We start from the raw sequence: 21869 nt of genomic DNA on the forward strand, positions 1-21869 counted from the left end.
ATGCAGCAACAAGGCGTTCTCCTTCCGTCCGAAAAAAGAAAGAAAAAAACCCAATCCCGACCCTCACTTCCCACGCATGCAATCCCTGTTTGGGAATGCTGTCAAGGTTATTTTTAGACCGAAATTACTGATTTAAGAGTGCAAACTTCAGGGATTACGTCTTCAGGGGTATGAGTTCAATGATTTTTTTGGACTTTTCCCCCATCGCGCTGTCGGGCATGCAAGCCTCGCCACAGCGTGTCCTTCTTTCTACCTACATCAGTACTATCATATCGGTAAATCCGAGCTTGTTGTCTACAACAACATCACCATCCACTGAACCAGCACCGACCACCGGAGCACGGTGACCATGCCAGCTGATGAGGAGGACGCCGCCTCGGGCTTCCTCCCACCCCCATCCATCCCGTACCTTGCGCCGATGTCCTTGCAGACCGCCACGTCGGTCAGCGCGCCGCCGGCCGTCTCCGCCGTGCACCAGGACATGCTGGGGTTGTCCCAGGAGGCGAACCTGCTACTCATCCTCTGGTAGAACCGGGCCGAGAACTCCAGCATCCCCGTCAGGTTGTTGCCGTTGATGTACATGGCGCCGATGCTCGGCAGCGCGGCGAGCTTGCCCGGTACGGTGCCGGAGAACCGGTTGTGGTCCAGCGCCAGGAACCGCAGCATGGGCAGGTCGAGCGTGGCCAGGGCCAGGCTCACCATCTTCTCCTAGCCATGCTGCATCAGGGTGCCTCCCAGCAGCGGGTTGCTCGAGAGCAGCAAGTCCTGGAGCGCCGGCATCCCCTTGACGAACTCCGGCAGGCCGCCGGTGAGGCTGTTGTTCCGGAGGTTGAGCAGCATGAGGCTCTCGAGCCCGGAGAGCTCCGACGATGGCGGTTGTTGCTGAGCAGGAGCAGCCGCGGCCACAGATTTAAGTGGCAGCGCTCAGCGCCACACCGTCGTAAGTGTAACCCTGCGGCTTAGCCGTCACACTGCTTGGGGTGGATGGGGTCGGACGTCAGCGTGGCCGGGGGTGTGTCACCTACGGCTAAGTATGGCACTAAGTGTTAAACGTCGCACAAAAAGTAAATTTTTTTCAGTTGGATTTTTCACTCAGATTTGTCGATTTTACCTCTGATCGAAGATGGGCGGCATTGGCAATGAGCGCTTCCCGCCAACAACTAGCCGCTTGAATGAAATTTACTACTGTACTAATTGAAACAGAGTTGCAGCGATGGATTATATTCAGATAACACGTTCTCGGGTCCTGACATCGCGGTCGCGGCTGTCTGCTTCGGAGTTCGGACCCTCGCCCCGTCCCCTCCCCTCCGCCGGCTGCGACCCGGCGGCGTCCTGGTCGACGACCTCGTGGCCTCGTAGGTGGTTGCCCGTGGCCTCCTCCGCTTCTTCGAGGAGCTCGGCAAGCGCAGCGCCTGCGAGCAGGTCAGTCAGCGCCCTCCGTCCCCTCCATTGTCCCCAAGTGTAGTGTAGTGTACCCTACTCAAGTCTCCACGGCCACGCGCTCATCCTAATTAATCGTAGGAGCAGCAACCTGCGAGTTGCACTGGAGGTTTTTGATGTAATTCTAGACTGGGATCTTCACCCTATGCTCCCATATATATTCTTCTCATGCTACTTGCAGTTAGAATTTGACTACCAACTGGTTCGATCCGTCTTCGTTAATCAGATACGTATGTCACAGACAAATTTGGGGGGAAGGTCAAGAAGGAGAGACTTCGACCACTTGACATGAGTGGTAAGTTATATCAAAAAAAAAAAGGAGAGACTTCTCTTTTGTTGCCCAGTCCAGTACAAACCATCAAAAAGGTTTGTCTCAGATTACATTTATTACTTGCATTTGCATATAAAAGCTACTACTTCTTCTTCTTCTTTATTTAGCTTGAGTTTGGAAACTTTCAACTGAATTTGCTAAAACGACCATTAGAGAGAGCAATGGATGTTCTGCCATGCTTATTTATTTTATTATTATCAATGTTTTGTGGATGAATTGCAAATTATTATCCAGTTGCAATTGTTGTGCTGGTAGTAATCTGTTGCTATCCTATTGTATGAACAAAATATAACTACATTGTCATACATATCTCCAGGGAATATAAATTATTCATATTATTTTGTTAAAAACAGCTCATGTCCTGAATAGACTGCATTTATCCCACAGTACACTATATATACATACTATTTCCATGTTTCAAATGCACTTTCTTGTCATGTGTGAAATCCCTATATTTAGTACTCTTGTTTAAAATCAGATACATGTCTCGCGATAGGAATTGGATGGTACCAATCATTATTCTCACCCAAGTCTGGGGGGAGAAAATTGATTCTGGCCGGTACCACCACATCTGAGATAACAAGTTTGATTTTCTAGATACCACCACTTCTTGATGCAGTACTATTACCTAGCTGCGGATATTCTTCTTTATGAACTACGAGCTTAAGACATTCAAGGCAAGCATAATACATCAAGTAATGTTCCTCAAGATATTGTGTGAATATACCTTATGACACCATGGTACCTAGCTCCATGATAAGAAATGATCTACTGGTAGCATCGTCCTTTTGTGAATGTGAATCTGTTACTATGAGCTGCTAAAATTAAAAAAAAAAACTGTATATAGAAGAAACCGCTTCAGTGTCTTTTGATTTTTTTTTCTTATCCTTTTACAGTCTTAAATTTGTCAAGACTGCAAGCAAGCAGCTTTGTGCTTTCTTTTAATTAGTCCAGCTCTTATGCTCTTCTCTTTCAGGTGTGAAGTTTCATAAAAGGATCATCTATTGCATCAAGAGAAGATGCCATCTTGGCTCCAGAATCAACAAACTACGCAGCAACAATCCGGTAATCTGAACTATGTACATGTAAATCTAGATAAGTCGCATGCACTTTGCAAAAAAGTGAGAAGAACTTGAACAGCCAGGTTCAGTTTCTATCTATATTAACTTCTAGTCCGACGTAAATGGGGTAGAAGAACTTCATAGCTACTGAAGATCTCAAAGGAAAAAAAAGGATATTTACTGAAGTGTAAACCGTTGTTCATTAGCAAAGGACATTATCATAACCTAACAGTACATGATGCAATTTGGGTGCAGCAGTAAATATTAAAAATTCTATAGAAAAAAGGCAAACCATAAGTATTCCAGAGCGAAGACAAATCTTGTACGAAACTCGAGAAGCTGCTCCCCTTCACCTTTACATTTAATTAAACAGAACATGGGTGATTAATCAACGGCGAATATGTATGGTTAAATGCATTGCATATCTCAGCATTGCTTTTAAATACATCTTCCCTCTTTGAGCATCTTTTCTAGGAGCAAGAGAACCCATAACTTCTCTCTTATTAATCTTGTAAGATTAACCTTTTAGGTTAGTCACTCATAAGAAATGGCTACTACATTGAGAGACTCTGTACACTTTTGTGGTAACTGGTTCAGAGGCCCGCATGATACATCCCAAGGAAGAAAAATAAGGTAATAAGTTAAATGAAGATAAAACTAATAAATCAATTATGAACGGAATAGAGTTGCTTGAAATAAACTTTAGTAAGTACAAGCTAAGTTCCTTTAGGTGATAATCTGGTATGCGGGCAACTGATTGTTGGTTGCTCGTGTTTGGTATCCTTGCGAACGACTTTATAAATTCGAACTACAAAATCTGAACTTTGAACATAGCAGGAATTGGTCAATGCCATTGTATTACGTATGTCTTTTGAGCAATGTTTTAAATAGCGGGCTACGGCAAATAGCGGCGAGCCTCTAAATCAGCTATAGCGGGCTATAGCGGCATATTTGTACATGATACCATTTAGCGGCACCCTGCTGAAAAGGCTATAGCGAGGCTATAGCGGGGCTATAGCGGGCTATTTAAAACTATGCTTTTGAGCCATAACTTGTTCTTGAGACTTGAGAGTAGTTTGGCGCCCAAATGTGGTTCAAAAGGCTTCCCCCAGTTCTCAAATTATAAGATTATCCAAACAGACTTCCCCTCTTAGAATGTTGGCAGGGATAATCTTGAGCGGGACTCGCTCTCCAATGAGCCCTCAGTACCAAGCACACCAAGAGACCTGACGTGGATTGCCCATACTAAGCCCTCATCAACATCATCGGCAAATTATTCGCTTAATTGGGCTAACCAAATTGCCGGCTAATCTAGTTACCGCTGCTTCCATTTGCCTTTTTCGATCCTTTCTCTCCTTCTTTCTTGCTCTTCAGTTATAGTATATATGTTCTTGCCGCCCAACGGCCGTTTTGAATATAAGACAGACATCGCTGCCTTTCTTTCAAAAGAGTTCTTTGGTGTCGCGCGCACAATCAGAGGGCCGTTTTGACAAGCTCAGGACCGAGACTAGGGCGCAACTCGACGAGTTAGACATGAAGCTCCAGCTTCGGGCAGCCCTGCTCGCCAAGTATTTGACAGGAGCACCGCCGCGCCGCCGACGCGCTCCTTCGATGGCGGCCTCTCTACCGGCACCACCGTCCCTGCGGTCGTTCCTTATGCCTTCTCCACCACCACCCAGGCCCGGGAGGCCCCTGCGGTCGCCCACCACACATCCCCCATCTGCACCGAGATGGCGCCCGTCACCTCTTCGACCGAGTGCTTGACCCAGGTCTACGCCGTTTCCAGCTTTGCCAAGATCCACGACACCGCCACCACCGTCCACTCCGAGCTCGCGCTCGATCTCATCCACCAGGAGGTCGAGCAAACCACAACGGCGCAGGCGACGCCATCCATTGGCACCCGCGCATCCCTCTACCGCCGAGGTCGTCCCTCCCATGGTGACCACAACCAACGTCGACCCCAAGGCCAGCATGCAGGAACTGGATGACTCACCGCTACCCTCCTTCAACACCTCCCCCCCCAGCAACGAGAAAGTTGGACCACAGCTTCTCCAGCAACCTTACTACACCGGCACCAACCAACTACTCGGCAGAATTCCCCGCACATGAGATCGACTTGGTAAACCCTCTGATTACTGCCACCGATGCCCCGACATCCGCCACCTGCCCGACGGGAGTACTTGACCACTTGTGCGATGAGCGCATGCGTCCATCTTACACCCAGCAACAACAAGGACCGCCCCCTGTTCCAGTGCAGATTTTTGTGAACAACGCTACCCTGTTCCATGGCATATATAGCTAGCGGGTGTGTCTATGGTGACTCTGGATATGTGTGGTGGCCCGGCTCAGGATGAGGAATGAATCGCAAGCGTGGTTACGTCCTACTTACTATGCTACTGTGGTTGTGCATCTGTTTCAGAGCGTGAAGAACCCAGGTACTTTGAGCACAGAGCTATTAAGCAAAAATGCTCTTCAGTTAGTGCAGTTCAAGCAAAATCAGTATTCCTCTGATCATGCACCACATAATGCAGAGGTACAGAGCGCCGGGAGTCATTTGCAGAACGCAATCCAGCACTGGGCAAGTCAAGTGGGCATTGGATATGTCTGCAGGTTTTCAGTATGGCAGGGTTGGAGGGAATTTCTTGCCATGGAACATTTGCTATAGTACATACAGGTTATCTGATTTCTTGGGACCCGGAAACTCTGGGTTCAGAAGTAATACACTGGGAACAAGTACACTACAAGGATCTGCAGTTTTCTCCATACAGTTTAGAGCAGCCACTGGAAGGAGGTGAAACAGTTATCTCTTATCAAACTGCCTATGCATTCTATTTGGACATGATTGCGCAAGTGAGTAACATGTGGGAATTAGACCATTGCGGGGTAGCTTGCTTGTATCTTGTACAGGGGCACCACATACTTCTTGGTATTCTGTGCAGTACTCCTAGTTTTGTACCTTTCACGTGAACATCAAGTCCTGGTTCGAGCAACAAAATGAAAGAAGCTATAGTTTGCTACCTTGCTTGCAGTCGTTGAACAAACACATCGTCTAATGCATATGAGGATTCTACAAGCCGTGGAAATATTCAAGAGCTCATGAATGCAGTTACAATGGAGAGTTATAGTTCCAGTGGTTCACTCATGCATTCAGGTTGTGTCCAAAAGAGTAAAGTCCAGCATAATAATACAGTGGAGAGCAACAAATTCAGGAGCAATTATTCTCTATGTTCTGGCACCCATCATGGTAGGATTTTGGTTGCTTCTAAGTAAGCTGGAGTCATACATCTTAGCTGATTCAGAGAACGGGCCGTATGCATGCATCGCCTGGATACCTCATAGGTTTGCAAGTTCTCGTCCAGCGACACATTTAGTACATAAATTTTGCTATAAAGTATCCAGGGCGACAACTGTCCCATGGGTTGGAAGGAAACATATGCCCATGTTCAAGTCCAAGCCCCCATGGTCCATCCCTTTTCCACCAAGCTTTATTCCAGAATTCAGAGGCAATAAGAGAACTAATTCAGAGCGTGTAAGCCTCGCTGAAGTTCTTTTGGAATTGACTCAGTTTTGGGCCTTTGCTGTCCTATCAGTGCCTCACCCACCCGTTGGCGGTGTTTCTCTTGGGGTACCACAGCTGCATACCTCAACTTTGCTCTGGATGGTTTGGTTATAGCAACAAGGCATTGCACCAAGAAGGGATATCATGGATTTCTGAGAATTCTACTACCCACTGCGACTTGCATCACCATTATCACGGAGACCCTTGCTGTGTATCAGAGGAATCCAATTCCAGGAGAGTACATGGCTCTAGGCAGAGCAATGAACAACGTGCAGCAAAGTTAGTTCCCTGCGACTAAGCCTCTTCTACTGCTGCTTGTGCTCTATGTTGGTGATCAATCCCCAGTGGCCTTTGGTACATCAGCTGGAACTGCTCCTTATGTGGCGTGGTCTATAAGATGTATGCAGCTCATCATTGAAGGATCACATGAGTGTTTGGCGTGTTTTCAGCCAAAGCCCACATGGCGTCATCATGCTCTGAGTTACACTGCTGGTGATTTTGATTGTTGTAGGACAATGACCTATGCCCACTTTGACTTGAGCAACGGCGTGGGCCTGTCACCTTGAGCAGCCATGGGACCCAGGCGGCGGCAGCAGTTTGTCAGTTTGGATTTCTCACTCATTGGAAGAAACTGATCACTGTTGAGGAATGTTGAGTGGTGGCCAGAACTCCGAGCGGTCCTCGGTGGCATCGGCTTGGCATCAAGCCTAACTCAAGGTGTAGGGGATGTCAGCAACCCAAATGCTACCACGGCTACATCAACCAAAAGCACTGACATGGCAGCCAACCCAGCAACAACTGCAGCCAAGGCCGCAAGCCCATTGACCGACCAGAACATGGGCCGGGCCCGGCTGGGTTCCACACCAAGGGAGGCTGACTACAAATATCCATGCAGAGAGCAGCGAACGACTGTCCGGGCTTGGATCAGGCAAAGGCAAACGGCGGCTTCCTCTTTCTCCTACCTCCTGTACTTCCTCCTTCCTCATTCCTCCTCCCCAATCTCTTGTATCTGAGCTTCATTTTCTTGTAATGGAGTGATTCGCAAGTCACCAACCTTCTGAAGAGCTCTGACATGACCCTGAACTGCTCGACCAAGGATATCGAGCAAATCTCCCAGTTCGATTGTCTGATTACTGAATTCACATTCAAGTTTCTTGGCATCCCTCTGACGGTCACTTTGTCAGGCGACCAACCTGTGTGCAGCTGCAACCCCTTGTTGAGTGTGTCGCCAACATGGAAGGCACACATCCTTGCCATGTCTGGTCGTACTACTGTTGTATAAAATCTGTGCTCACAGCTCACTTCCATTCCTATTCACCAGCTGCTCGCTCTCACCCCACAATAGAAGGCCATTAAGCAACGGCTTTATCTGGGCTGCTGGCTCGGCAAAACAAAACCAAGGGTGGCCTTTGCCTAGTCAATTGGAGCCGTCTCTGTCGCCTATTGGGCTTGGCGGCCTGGGCATCCTGGACCTCGACCGTACGGGCATGAAGTTACGCTCTCGATCGATGACTTTGGTTCAGCAAAACCGATCCATCCAAGCCATGGAGTGGTCTCGACATCCAAGCTTAACCTGCTGGTTTTGGTCTGACCTCTGACCGTTGACTCGGCGGCAGTGCGGTGGCGGAGATCGTTCCTGGCATCCTCGCCAAGGTTTCTAAGTGTCGACGCAAAGAATGAACTGTGGCCCTAGAACGGGGTTTGGGTTGACGACATCCTTTTGTTGCCGGACCTCCATCAGTTCGTGCTGCTCTGGTGGGCAGTGGACACAGCCAACCTTTCGGATGAGCCGTACCGCCTTGTCCGGAGATGGACAGAGTCGGGAATCTACTCTGCCTGATCATGTTACATGAAGACCTTCCAAGGGCAGGGCTCCATTTGTCGCCCTGCTTGGAACCTCACCTGCTGGTTGCGTCTGGCACGTACGTGCAAGTGTTCCTGTGCTTCTCACGTGCTGGATGATTTGGAAGCACAGGAGTGTCTGCACGTTTGATAGCGCGCATCTGAACTCTCATGCTCTCCTCAGCGATATCCTCAATAAGGGTTGTGCATGGGTCTTAAATTAGCAGGGTGGGCCACCGGGCTGGCAGCTTGCGGCACCGAGGGCTGGGATGTTCATTGATTAGCGGTCTGATCGTCGTGTGTATGCAGCGTGCATCACGACGCTGGCATGTGGGTTTCATTGGTTCACTGGGGCTGATTTTCCTTCCAGCATATGTAGTCGGTTCTTAGTGGCTTGTCTGGCTGCTTATCGGGTTTTCTCAGTTGTCTGTTTTTCCTTTTCTGCGCCCAGGTAGGTATTCAAGTTTCTCTTCTTTTTTCCATTTTCTTATCGGATCTGCGTGTCCTTAGCTCCCCCCATCTTAGTGCGTTGTCCTTGGTCTCCTCCAGCCAGCCGAGGGGAAGCGGTGGCTCGCTGCCATGGGGGGAGAGAGGGGCTGGTGGCGCATGGCGGCGAGGCCATGGGCGATCCATCATGGGATGTTGATGGGGAGACAAGCAGAGTTGTCGCCATCGGCGGGCAGGATAAGTTTCCAATCGCTTCTCTTGGGTTCTTCATTTCTAGTGGCACGTCGGACGGCGAGTCCTTGGTTCTTCTTGTCGAGATGCATTGTAAAGTCAACCATTGTGGGGCTAATCGCCGGGAGGGATGTGTGCAGTTGTACCAATGGGGAAGGAGGCAGATTGATAGATTGGGTGGATTTTGTTTTCCCCCAATTTTTCTAGGGTACATTCCATCACAAAGTTGATTTTTGTGGTTTTGGACACTCTTGATAGCTATTGGAGATTGTGTTTGTTCCGTTTGTTGTCGTCGGTATCCATATGTTGCTAGAAGGGCTACGTTTGTTTTCAAATCTGAGCTCATTTTTTTTTCATTGGTTCGGTGTGAGCCCCATGTATGGCTCGGTCGAGACATAGTGCTTTGTTATGTGATCTGCCCCCACTCCAAACAGAAATAATCCTTATGGGCTAGGAAGAGCCACTGAATATAAGTCAGAAGATGTATATATGTCTATTTCCATGACTTTTATGCTGTTAGAAGGTTTTTGCCCTGTAGCGGATGTTTTGATGCCAAGCATTTGCAGGGATTTCCCTCTATATGCTCGAACTCGCTCTCCAGTCTCCACTTCTTCCCGCTTCCTTTATCTGATCTAGCTGCTGTAATGAACAATGTTATTTCCGTTGAGAAATTAGTGGAAAAGGGGTTAGTCCGGTAGGAAAAGAAAAGTCTATTTCCAGAGAATAACAGAACTATACATATGCTACTTTTTTGCCTAATATGTTCTACTTCAGACGACGGTTGTTTTCCCTTCTATGAGATGGGAAAGCTTTCTGATTGCTTGTGATTTTTGAGGATTCAATGAGCATTATTTTCCATGTGATGTACCGTTAAGCATAAACATGTAAAAGGCACTGAATGCTACTGTCTAGGATGGTAGATGGCTCTGCTAAATTGGAACCTGGATATGTCCAGGCATCTAAACTGTATGCTTGATGTGATAAATGTCTGCTTGCAAAGGAAAACTATATTTTCATATGTTAACTGCATGTGTTTGTTCCTGCTGATTCGAACTGCAACATATATATGCCTTGTTTCTTCTTTGATCAAATGAATAGACAGTCCTTGTATTCGTTTCGAGTTTTGAGGATCCACTGATTATTATGGAGGTTTCTGTACAGCCACCTGAGCCACTGGAAGAATCCTTCTTCTGCTACGATTACAATATCAACACAGTCTGCTAATAGCCGACGCAGAACCAAAACATCATTTTTGTTTTGTACATGCTCATATTTCCATGCAGGTTATTCCATATACATTTTGTGATAGGCCATGTTCTTAGTCATCCGTGTAGCCACTAGAGTCCACTTGAAATGCTGTGGCATTGTCATGTATATAATCAGCTTGCAACAGCACCTCTGGCTAGAAAAGTCACTCGTGGCAGCGGGGCAGAGGGAACAATTTTGTCAACATCTAAGATCCGAGGGCGACTGAGATGGCGGAGCTTCGAGGGAACTAGCCTGCGCGAGGCACTGACGTCGCCGGCCAGCGCCGCATGGAGCTCGCGGCCCCGACGCCCCCGGCGGCTCCCCCTCCCTGCCTCCCTCGGCTGTCGCGTCGATAGGCTGACTGGATGGAGGACTCGGATAAAGACGACGAAACTGCCTCTCTGTCGGGTGGGGAAGGCCGGGTGGAGCGGCCGGTGTCGCTTGCTCCCCCGCAGCTCGACCAGTTCTTGGATGCCGCAACCCCGGCTCGCTGGAGGCAGGGTAGTGTTCCCAGGCGACTTGCTCCGGCTCGTGCAGGATGCCCTGCGGGTTCCCCATTGGCCGAAGCCGGTTCCTCCTCCTCGTCCCTCGGGGGCCCACGCTGGCGAGCTGCCCGGATTATCCTCCGCGGCGGCTGCTGGTTGTGGTGCCCGTGCGGGATTGCCAGGCGCTGGGGCCCGACCGTCTTCCTCGGCGGCGACGCCGGTGTCGGCGGCGGGAGGAGCCCGTGCGCTCTGCCCTCCCCTGTGCCCTAGCTCCTGGGGCCGGCAAGCGGGCGGGTGGGCCGCGTGCCCCTCTCCTGGGCCGACGCCGCTCTCGGCCCGCGAGATCTCCTGGGCTACCAGCCGCGCCCAGTGGGTGCTGGCTAGCATAAACCGTCGGTGGGCCTCGGCCCAGCAGAGGCCTCGTGGCCCAGGCACCGGCTCGCCAGGTCGGGGCGTAGGGTTTCCCCTCGCCCCAGACGATGCGTCGCCACCCGGTCTCTCCCTCCCGCGCGAATCCCCCTCCCTGCCCCCGTGCCCGAGCCCCGTGCAGCGCTCGTGTCCACCTCGCTCCCCTCGTCAGTTTCCCGCCGGAGCCAGCCCGTTCCCCTGCCTCCTGGACGTGCTGCCCGCCCCGGCGCGTCGCTGCCTACAGGACCTCCAGCTCCCGTGCTCCCCTCGGCTACAGGCCGGCCGGACCCTGCTCCCCGCCTCGGTCGGTCCTACGCCGAGGTCCTGATGACCCGCCTCGCCAGAGACGGCCAGGCCCGGCCTAAACGAGGCCCCTCGTCCGAGCTGGACATTACTCCTGTTCCTGCTGCCCGCGACCGCGCCCCGGATGGGGGTGCTGGCTCGTCCCGCTTCGGGCGCGCTGGGTCTGCCCGGCCGGGGAGGTCCCCGAAATACTACTCCGGGACCTCTCTCCGCCGCTCTCCGCCGCCTCGTGACCCGGCAAGGGATCCCCGCCTGCCGCTACCGGGCTCGCCGGGGGACCTTCGTCGCCAGGAAGCCTCCCGCATGTCTGACGTGGCCCGGGAAGCGGCTCTGCGGGCAGAGTTGGTGGCTCGCCCCCCTCCTGCCTCTCTGCCGCGGGATGAGCCTGCTCCCCGCGCCCCCCCAGCCTCGGGCCCCCGCTCTTCGGCCCTCGGCGCCCTCCTGGCGGCGAGACCGCCAGGACCACCGTCGGGAGGAGCGGTGGGGCGGGCATCATTCGAGGCGCAGTGTTGATGTCCGTCGTGAGGACTGGCGCTCATCTCGGGTGGAGGGCACGGATTGGCGCCGGGACGACGGGCCTGCTAGGCATGTGTCCCCAGGGGCCCCGCCAGCGGCCCCGATGCCCGCCTCGGCTCCGGCAAAGAAGAAAAAGAAGTCGAAGAAGAAGAAGGCCGCTGCTGCTACCCCCGGCGGTGCGGGCTGCGTGACACCACCGGGGGCTCCGGGGGCTCCTGAGCAGGAGGCCCTGGATCCCCTCGCTCGGACCAATCGCCAGCGCTCCCGCGAGGACACGATGTGCATCAACTGCGGGTGCGCAGGGCACTACCGCTCGGAGTGCGAGGCTCCCCCGCGGTGCCCCACGACCCTCGTCTACCTTGGGTATGGTACTGAGCGAGGTAGCTTCTACTTCATGGATGCGGAGATTGAGGAGGAGGCAGCTCGGCCTCACCTGGCGACGGTCACCTTGGCTCCTGAGCAGCCCACTCCAGATGGCCTGGTGATCTCGTCTGACCTCATCCGGGATGAGCTTGCGGCATACATTGGAGACTTTCGTGGCTCTGAGTTCGCCTGGGAGGTGACTGAGACGGCTCCCATGGTCTTCTCGGTCCCCTTCCCCTCGGCCGAGCTCCTCCGGGTCTGCTCTCATGGTCCCATTCGATGTCCTATCGACCAGCTCATGATCTACGTCCAGGCGGCCACAGCGGAGCCTGACCCCATCCCTCTCCTGGAGAAGGTCTGGGTCCTCGTGTATGGTCTCCCAAGGGGAGGCAGTGCGGCTCCGAGGGGTGGCAAGCTTACCCATATTCTGAAAGCCATCTCCGAGCCCGTGGGCAAGCTGATCATCGCCGACCTGGCTTTTTTTGAGGATGATGGCCCCGCCCGCATTGAGATTCTCTGTCCGGCTCCTGCTGAGATCGACGGCCTGTCCCTGGTCTTCTACTTTGGATCCAAGGGCAGGCGCCTCACCTTTGAGCTCGAGTCCCCGGCTCCGGTTGTTCAGCTAGATCCAGTCCCGTCTGGGCCGGAGCCTGGTGACGGGGGCTTGACGAGGAGGGGGACTCGTCGGAGGAGGGGTCTTCTTCTAAGGGGGACGATGATACGGTCGGGGCTCCGCCCGAGCCGTCAGACGGTCGGCGCAACCCCGCCCCTTCGGTTGCTGGTCAGTCGGGGCTCGCAGGAGGCTCCACTGTGGGTACTTTGGCGCCGGTGGTGGCGGTAGGCACGGAGATCTCTCTCCCTGCCTCACCTATCCCGGTGGTTGCTGTTGAGGAGGAGGTGAGTGTGGGTATGGAGGTCTGCCCTGCTTCGTCCCCGCGCTCGCCAGGGGTGGTTTGCTAGTCGCGCTCTCCGGGTTCCCTCCCTTCCCCAACCTTGGGGTCCCCGGATCCGCGCCCTCCGTTGGCCGTCGATCCTGGTTGGGTGTTTGAGACCCCTCCCGTGCCCCACTCTCGGCCTCGGGAGGGCGCTTCCCCCGTCGTGGCGGCACGTCAGAGCGCGCGGATCAACCAGTCCCGGACCCTTCAGGACGGCCGCGTCCCGACGATCCCCGAGCTGGCGGCCAGGCGTGCTGCGGCCCGCGATCTGTTCCGAGGTACGCCTCCCCTCCTCCCCCCTTCTGACTCTGGCTCTCGGTTTTCTGTTCTCTCTAGCGATTTGGTGCCCCTTTTGGCTGTGGTGGCTGCGGACAGTGGTATCGTGTTTCGGGGGGAGAAAGGTCCCCCTCTTGAGCTGATCTCCGCCCTGTGTGCGAAAGAGAGGCTTGAGGGGGCGTTAGCGGAAGTGCGTTGTCTTGCCGTGCGCTCCAATTCCCCCTCTCCCCCGGTGCATGCCGAACCTGGTCATAGAGAGACCAGGGATGGTGGCGCACCTCCGGCAGCGGTAGCAGTTGGGCCTGTGCCGCCCATAGGTGGGCTCCCCGCTGCCCGGGAGCCCAGGGGGCGCCCGCCCACCCGTCTCAACCCCATTGAGACCCGCGGTGAGGAGCGTGTGTCAGGCCCCAGAGCTCCCTCCTCTGGCCCGACGACCTCCGATGTCCCCTCTTCTCGGGGACGCCGGGGTCGGCCACCTAAGGCTCTCCCCCGCCCCGCGGTTGACGAGCGGGCTAGATCGGCCCCGCTTGCGGGGCCTAGGAATCCAGACGAGGTTATTAAATGAAGCTCCTATGTTGGAACATCAGGGGCTTCGGCCTCCCTGGCCGGCGGTGGCAGCTTATTGAGTATTTGCGTGAGGAAGAGATTGACATAGTGGGTCTGCAGGAAACGATTCGACAGGACTTTAGCATGCTCGAGCTCCAGAGGCTCTCCCGTCACCAATTCTCCTGGCAGTGGCTCCCTGCATCGGGCCACTCTGGGGGAATCCTGCTTGGTGTTCGGGAGGAGGCGTTCTCGGTGTAGGACATGGACCGGGGGGAGTTCTTCGTGAGCATGGCCATCACCGACCGACGTGCCCACCTCAGCTGGGAGGTGATTATCGTCTATGGTACGGCGGACCATGCCCGATCGGCTGAATTCCTCGCCGAGCTAAAGAATAAGGTGGATAGGTGCACCACCCCTGTGGTGGTGGCTGGTGATTTTAATATTATTAGGTGGGCTTCTGATAAAAGCTCTCCGAATGTAGATCGACCACGGATGCGTCTTTTCAATGACTGCATTGCGGACTTGGCGCTACGTGAGATAGCTCGTGTAGGGGCCAGGTTCACGTGGTCGAACAAGCAGGCGGACCACATCCGGAGTGTTCTAGATCGGGTCTTTGTGTCGCCCCAATGGGAAGTGATGTTCCCCCTGTGTGGGCTTAGGGCGATCACGCAGATTGGCTTAGACCATACACCTCTGCTCTTCTCGTCGGGGGAAGGGTCCCCCCTAGACCACGACGCTTTTGCTTTGAGACTTTTTGGCTGGAACAGCCTGGTTTCAGCGAGCTGGTCCGCGACCGTTGGCATCGGGCTGCCGCTTCCCCGCCGCGTGTCTACTGTGCGGTGGACATTTGGCAACACAGTGCCAAGATGGCGCGCCAGGCCATGAAGGGCTGGGGTGCTAACTTGGGTGCTGATCTCCGGGCCCGTAAAGGGGCCCTGCTAGGCCAAATTAAGACCCTAGATGACTTGGCGGACGGACCGGGTCTGTCCCCGGATGACTGGACCCGGAGATACTCCCTCGATGCCGAGCTCATGGGCATTTTCAGGTCCGAGGAACTGTTCTGGCAACGTCGAGGTGGCCAGAACTGCCTCCTCAAGGGGGATGCAAACACCGCGTACTTTCAGGCCATCGCCAACGACCGTAGGCGGAAATATGTCATCCCTTTCCTCCGGGATGGGGATGATCTTCTGGAAAACCCAGAGGACATCTCATCCCATATTTACTCCTTCTATAGGGAGCTATTCTCGACTGATCTGCGGGGAGGTTCCTCTCTTCGTGAGGACTTCTGGCCGCTAGCTGATCAGGTGTCCGACGTGGAGAATGCGGAACTCACTCTCCCATTTTCCTCGGAGGAAGTTGGCCAGGCAATCGCTTCTATGAAGGCGTGCTCGGCCCCGGGGCCAGACGGCCTCCCGGTGGTTTTTTTCCATCGATTCTGGGAGACTGTGCGCCCGGTCGTCATGCCCATGTTCCATGAATTTTATATAGGCACACTGGATATGGGCAGGATTAACTTTGGAGTCATTGCTCTCATCCCCAAACTAGTTGGGGCCGCAGAGATTCGGCAATTCCGGCCTATTACGGTGATTAACGTGTTGGCGCGTATTTTTGCGAAAGTCTGCGCCACTCGCCTATCCCCTGTGGCCGAACGGATTGCTCACCCCCTTCAGTCTGCATTCCTGAAGGGCAGGAGGATTCATGACGGGATTCTTGCCCTTCACGAGATTGTCCATGAGGTGGCGTCCAAGGGAATGAAGGGGGTCTTTCTCAAATTGGACTTCCAAAAGGCGTATGACCGTCTTGATTGGTCCTTCTTGAGGTTAGTGATGCAGCGGCGCGGATTTGACGAGAGGTGTGCTCCTGGATCATGCAACTGGTACGATCTGGTAGCACCGCGATCAATATCAATGGGGAAGTAGGCCCCTTTTTTCGGGCCTCCAGGGGGGTAAAGCAAGGAGAGCCTATCTCCCCCCTGCTTTTTAATCTCACTCTGGACGCCCTTGCTGGCATCCTGGATAAGGCAAAGTTAGCCGGGCATATCCAGGGGTGGTTGGTCACCTCATCCCGGGGGGTGGGGTTTCCCACCTCCAGTATGCAGACGACACCATGATCATGGTCTCAGGCACGAACTCGGACATTGCTAATCTTAAGTTCCTTTTGCTCTGCTTCGAGGAAATGTCTGGACTTAAGATTAACTTTGATAAGAGTGAGGTGGTGGTCTTGGGCTACTCTAAGGCTGAGCAGCACAGGATCGCGGACAACCTTAACTGCAAGCTGGCTGCTTTCCCTATCTCGTACTTGGGAATGCCCCTGGCGGAGTCCAGGATTCTGGTTAGTGGGTTTGATCCGCTTGTGGGACGAGTAGCGTCCCGAGCGGAACCCTGGTGCGGCAGGTTCACGTCTAAAGGTAGCAAATCCATTCTCATTAGCTCTAACCTCGCAAGCCTCTCCATGTATATGATGTGGATGTATATCCTGCCCGAAGGTGTGCACAACGCCTTCGATAAGGAGCTGGCTAGATTCTTTTGGCGGGCAGGGAATGGTAGACCCAAGTATCACATGGTGAAATGGGCTGACATCTGTGTGCCAAAAGATCGAGGGGGCCTAGGCATTCCTGCGTCCCGCCGCATGAACGTGGCCCTGATGCTCCGATGGGTTTGGCGGATTCTGCAGGGAGATGGGGGTTTGTGGCTTCAATTGATTGAGGCCAAGTACCTTCGAGGCAGACCCCTCTTGGCCTGCTCACTCGCGAATGGTTCGCAGTTCTGGAAGTCTATCCAGAGCATTAAGCACGAGATTAGGTTGGGTTTGCGGATCTCGATGGGCGACGAGTTTGGGACCAGTTTTGGTTAGATCCCTGGCTGGAGGGAGAGCCTTTACGCTTCCGTTTCCCGAGGCTCTTTGCTATCTGCGCCGACCCTGCTGTCCTTGTTTCTGCATCTGCTCTGGAAGACGGATGGCATGTTGCACTCCGCCGTCCCCTTGCCCAGTTGAGGTCCAGGACTGGGAATTACTCTTGGCAGTGGTTCCCCTCCCGGTCTCGGCGGCTAGTGATAGTGTCTCTTGGAGTCTTTCTCCCTCGGGAGAATTCTCTGTTAGTTCGGCCTACCTGGCGCTGTGCAGGATGCCGGTCCTCCCGTGGTTATCCCCACTCTGGTAGGATCCGTTGCCCTTGAAGATTAAGATTTTTGTTTGGCAGCTTCTCCGAGACCGTTTACCTTCAGGGACCGAGGTGCTGAAATGCCATGGTCCGGGTAATGGCATATGTCCCCTGTGCCATGTCCCGGAGACTAGTTCTCACATTCTATTCTCCTGCGTTGCGGCACAGGCACTATGGTGCTTTGTACCCGAGGCTCTGGGACCAGAGTGGGAGGCCTCTGACCTTGCAGATTTTCTGCAGGTGCGGGGCACTCAGGTCGGCCATAAACGCCGACTGTTTTGGATGGTCTTCGCGGCTATGATGTGGACCCTTTGGACTACTCGCAATAACATGGTGATTGAGAAGGTGTTTCAGCGGCATGCATCTGACTCGTTCTTCAAATTCCTTGCCTTCTTGCAGCACTGGCATCCGCTCGTTAGGACCCGGGACCGGGACCGGCTTCAGCACTACCTGGACGCGCTGATGGCGGCCGCCCGACGGCTCTCCTCTACCTTGCTTGCTGCCTAGCTTGTCCCTGTGTGGGCATTTTTTGTTCCTTCTCTTTTATTGGGCTGGACTGTGCTGTTGCCCCAACGGACTCTCTCTTTTATTTCTTTGTTCGGACATGTTGGTTAGATTCTGATCGTTGTGCTTTATCTATAAAGCGGGGCGAAAGCCTGTTTCGAGCACCTCTGGCTACATCTCCATTTGTACGATATCCTTTGATACATTCTTTTTCATGTTCACAGGGCTCGTATCAGCAGAAGGATAGTATATGAGTCTGATTGCGGCTCATCCAACGTTGAGTGCCGGGAACAAAGCAACACGTCAAGTGATGAAGTAGCGTGGATTTTCTAACAGTCCTCTCTCTTAGTTATTTCAAAGCAGCATGTCAAGTGATGAAGTAGCGAGGATTTTCTAACAGGCCTCTCTCTTTGTTATTTCAAAGCAGCATGTCAAGTGATGAAGTAGCAAGGATTTTCTAACAGTCCTCTCTTTTGTTTATTTCTCCCTCTTATCAGTCTTTTCTGGTCCCGAGTTTAATCATTTCCATTCCCTCGGTTTCAGTTTTATTCCCCAGTTTCTTCTTAGTTATTCAGTGTCCCTCAGTTAAAATCTGTTGAGGTTATTTATTCAGTTTTCCTTAGTTTTTCAGTTTTATCAGATCTTTTTTAGTTTCCCAGTGTTATTCCTCATTTTTGGGCATCCATTGATAGGTGGTACTATCTAAAGAAACAATGTGGGACTATTTAATATAAAATATTGATGCCGAGTTGGTTAGCACAGCTGCCTTACACTGGACAGGGTGTAATGAATTCGATCTCCTATAGCTACATATTTTTTTACAAGTCGCTCACGGCCCATGGCAGCCAGCCCAATATTGTAGCGAAGCCCAGCAGTGCAGCAACCTCACCTGGTACAGTCGATGATGAGGTGTGTGTGTGTTAGCAATGTAAGAAAACGGGCAGGGAAAGGCATCGTACACATATTTTTTTACAAGTCGCTCACGGCCCATGGCAGCCAGCCCAATATTGTAGCGAAGCCCAGCAGTGCAGCAACCTCACCTGGTACAGTCGATGATGAGGTGTGTGCGTGTTAGCAATGTAAGAAAACGGGCAGGGAAAGGCATCGTACATAAAAAAAATTAACCATGTGTTGAATCTCATAAAGGCCAGGGACTTTTCTACAAAAGTGTATGACGGACTAAGAAGACCTATATCCTTTATTAGTAGGTATAGAAGACCATATGTAGTAGATTCCTTAAACATAAACTGTGAAATCGAATATTCATTTTTTTCTCACATCTTCTTCTTCCTCTCGCCCGTGTTCAAAACCAGCTAAATTCGTTCCTATAAAATCGACGGAGAACGCATGTAGCTGGCAAATATGAAGTCGTCGGCGTCCAGAGAGGCTCGCACGAAACGCCTGTCGGGAAATCCATCCAGCTAGCTCCTTCGTTGCGGAATCCATCCAAGAGCTACCTAGCTAGCTAGCCCCGGTCGCAGAATACATCCACGAGCTAGCTAGCTAGCAAGCTCCTGTGGCCGAATCCATCAAGGAGCTAGCTAGCTCCCATTGTCGTTGCGGAATCTGGCCAAGACAGGTAGGGCGACTAGCAGGACCGGCGGGGCGGCGGCGGCCAGGACGGGCGGGCAGTGGCCAGGACGGATGGGTGGCGGTCAGGGATGGACTACCGACGACCGTGGACGGATGGGACGGCGGCCCGGGAGCAAGCCATGAAGGTTTCGATGGCAGTTGGACTCACGCCAACGGTCTTTTGCATAAGGGGCGCTCTCGGATTGGCTCTGAAATCCTTATTTTCACGGGTTCGATGGGGATGTTTACCGTTCCCCTTAAAAAAACTTACAGGTTAGAGTCGTTTACGAGATCTATTCGGGTTGCTTTTTTCATCTAAAACTGTAAACCGACAATTGTTTTACAGTTTCGTGCATTTTAAGGGGTGTGCTAGAGATGCTTTAACAGAGTCTAGTGGCTGCTAAAAAGGGCTAATGCTTGACGGCCTAGGTACTACGGTTCATCAAAACCGGCTGGTCATTGCCAGAACTAAGGGCATCTTCACACTAGTAAAAAACATGGCTTTGGTTCTGACCAGATCTACCATGACATCGATACAAGTCATGTACATACGCTCGGTGACTACTCACTCACTATTTCTATTGCTCCACATGTTTTTTCTCACAACGCCTGTCTTGATATGTGGTGTTTCAGTCACCAGCGGCCACCATATATGCCAATATGTGGGACTCACATCAACCTCACCACGAGTATGTCTAATCTAGTGGAAATGTTAAAACACAATACACCAAATTTGGCGAGGCATCTCCAATTTATATTTGACTTACGTTTTGTGGCGGGTCAAAATTTGGTGAAAGCTTATGGTTATTGTTTTTTTATGTATAATTTGAGATGTCATTGTACGCGGACTTAAGTCACATCGATATTTTATCGAGTGAGGAGTTCCATCATGCACACTCGGATCGGAACATTCAAACCCTTATGCTTTTTACCTGAAATATAAAACATTCATCTCTAAGAGAAGTGACTTGGTATATCTATGTGCCTATGTGAACCATATTGAGTTCATGCTTCAATCAATTCATCCAAAAGTTTAAACTGATGGAGGGAGGTGGGCAATATATTTCAACACTCCCCCTCATGTCTAAGCTATTTTAATCCTTAGACATGAGGTTGATGTAGGGTGCAGAATAATTTAATTTTAAAACTGCGTTGGCATGATCTTGAAGTCAAAACTTTCTGGCTCGGATACCATATTGAATTCATGCTCCAGCCAACTTATCCAAAAATCCGACCTGATGGAGGAAGCCGAGCAATGTATTTCAACACTCTCCCTCACATCCAGGCTATTTTAGTCTTTAGACGTGGGATCGATGAAAGCCGCATAATCATTTATTTTTAAAACTACGTTGGTAGGGTCTTGAACTCAAGAGCTCTTGGCTCAGATATCATATTGAATTCTTGGTTCAGCCAACTCATCCAAAAGTCCAAACTACTAGAGGGAGGCGGGCAATATATTTCAACAAACCAGTGTATTTAGGTTTTCGTTATGTGCAATATACTTTGATGAACTTTATAATATCAGTAGAATAACTAATAAATGTGTTATAAATATATCCTTCTGAATAGATCTAGTGATATTTATTTGGTAGTACAAATGTTAATATTATTTCTGCAAACTTGACCAGAATTTAATCATTTGACTTATGATTCCTTTGTGCATGACTATTGTTCTCCCATCCTGCCAAACACTTTGATCAATGGCTCAATTCACAAGATGGTTCTGACTTAATTGTGAGCTCGAGCTCATATGCTCTCGGAATTTAATCATTTGACTTACGATTCCTTTCGTTCTTAGGTTGTCGAATGTGCAATTTCATTATCGAGACAAGAGACCAAAGGTGTGAAAGTGCTATTCTGAGCTCGAGCTCATATGCTCTTGGATAAACAGTAAAATCTAAAAAGGTAAAAAATCTAAAATTTTGTGGCAAGAAACATTGATGTTTGTCCTACATGCATGCAAAAATTTATAAAAGAATCACATTCCTGAAGGTGTGGACAAAAAAACAGAATTGATGCTCAAAAGCGCTTCCAAAGACACTGTTTTTGAATCATTGATTTTTTTTACCCACACCTCCAAAAATGTTATTTCACCATGAATTTTTGCACGCATGTAGGAAAAACATCAATGTTTCATGCCTTAAAATTTCAGAATTTTTTTATTCTTTTACAATATTCGCCGATTTTACTGTTCATCCGGTAGTATGTGAGCTCGAGCTCACATACTCCATGTCCCCATAGTTGGTGCTTTATTTAAGATGATGACTGTGGGTGCTGCTCTTCTTGTTAAAAAAATTTATGTTGTCTTAGCCGGTGTGTATGTGTGCATGCATGGACACACATTCAATTGTTTTAGATGGTAGCTCTTTTTACTTGTATCGATTTGATGCTCCAATAAAGTGCCATTCGGATTTTAAACATGTCACCCCGAATGTTTTTTCATGACAACTCTAGTTGAGGCGAGGTGGCAACCTTGGTTGTTAAAACATGGCAACTTTGTGCCGGTTCATCTTTTTCAGAAAATTACCATGTTCGTCAACCTCGCGTGAACTAAAGTTACCATAAAAAACATACGGATTGCCATGTTTAAAAGCCGAACGCTCGGAATTTTCCATTTGCATAAATAAAATATTCACTAAAGA

At 51.3% G+C, this 21869-nt stretch overlaps 1 protein-coding gene across 1 annotated transcript; it reads left to right on the forward strand.

Moving 5' to 3' along the window:
• Positions 1 to 984: 984 nt before the first annotated feature.
• Positions 985 to 18411, forward strand: LOC123395680. Its single transcript, XM_045090713.1, has 5 exons — positions 985 to 1031; positions 1280 to 1422; positions 1667 to 1735; positions 2748 to 2836; positions 17880 to 18411. The coding sequence occupies exons 1-5, from the start codon at positions 985 to 987 to the stop codon at positions 17907 to 17909; spliced, it is 378 nt and encodes a 125-aa protein (XP_044946648.1). The 3' UTR covers positions 17910 to 18411.
• The last annotated feature ends 3458 nt before the right edge of the window (positions 18412 to 21869 follow it).

The sequence above is a fragment of the Hordeum vulgare genome, chromosome 1H (genome assembly GCF_904849725.1).
Source record: "Hordeum vulgare subsp. vulgare chromosome 1H, MorexV3_pseudomolecules_assembly, whole genome shotgun sequence".
Taxonomy (NCBI): Eukaryota; Viridiplantae; Streptophyta; class Magnoliopsida; order Poales; family Poaceae; genus Hordeum; species Hordeum vulgare.

Excerpts from the sequence above, each read along its gene's own strand:
- LOC123395680 (XM_045090713.1), top strand. The coding sequence starts at position 985 with ATGGGGTCGGACGTCAGCGTGGCCGGGGGTGTGTCACCTACGGCTAA. Across the intron at positions 1,032-1,279 it reads GGTGTGTCACCTACGGCTAA|TTCGGACCCTCGCCCCGTCC; the intron begins GTATGGCACTAA and ends TCTGCTTCGGAG. Across the intron at positions 2,837-17,879 it reads AACTACGCAGCAACAATCCG|GGCTCGTATCAGCAGAAGGA; the intron begins GTAATCTGAACT and ends TCATGTTCACAG.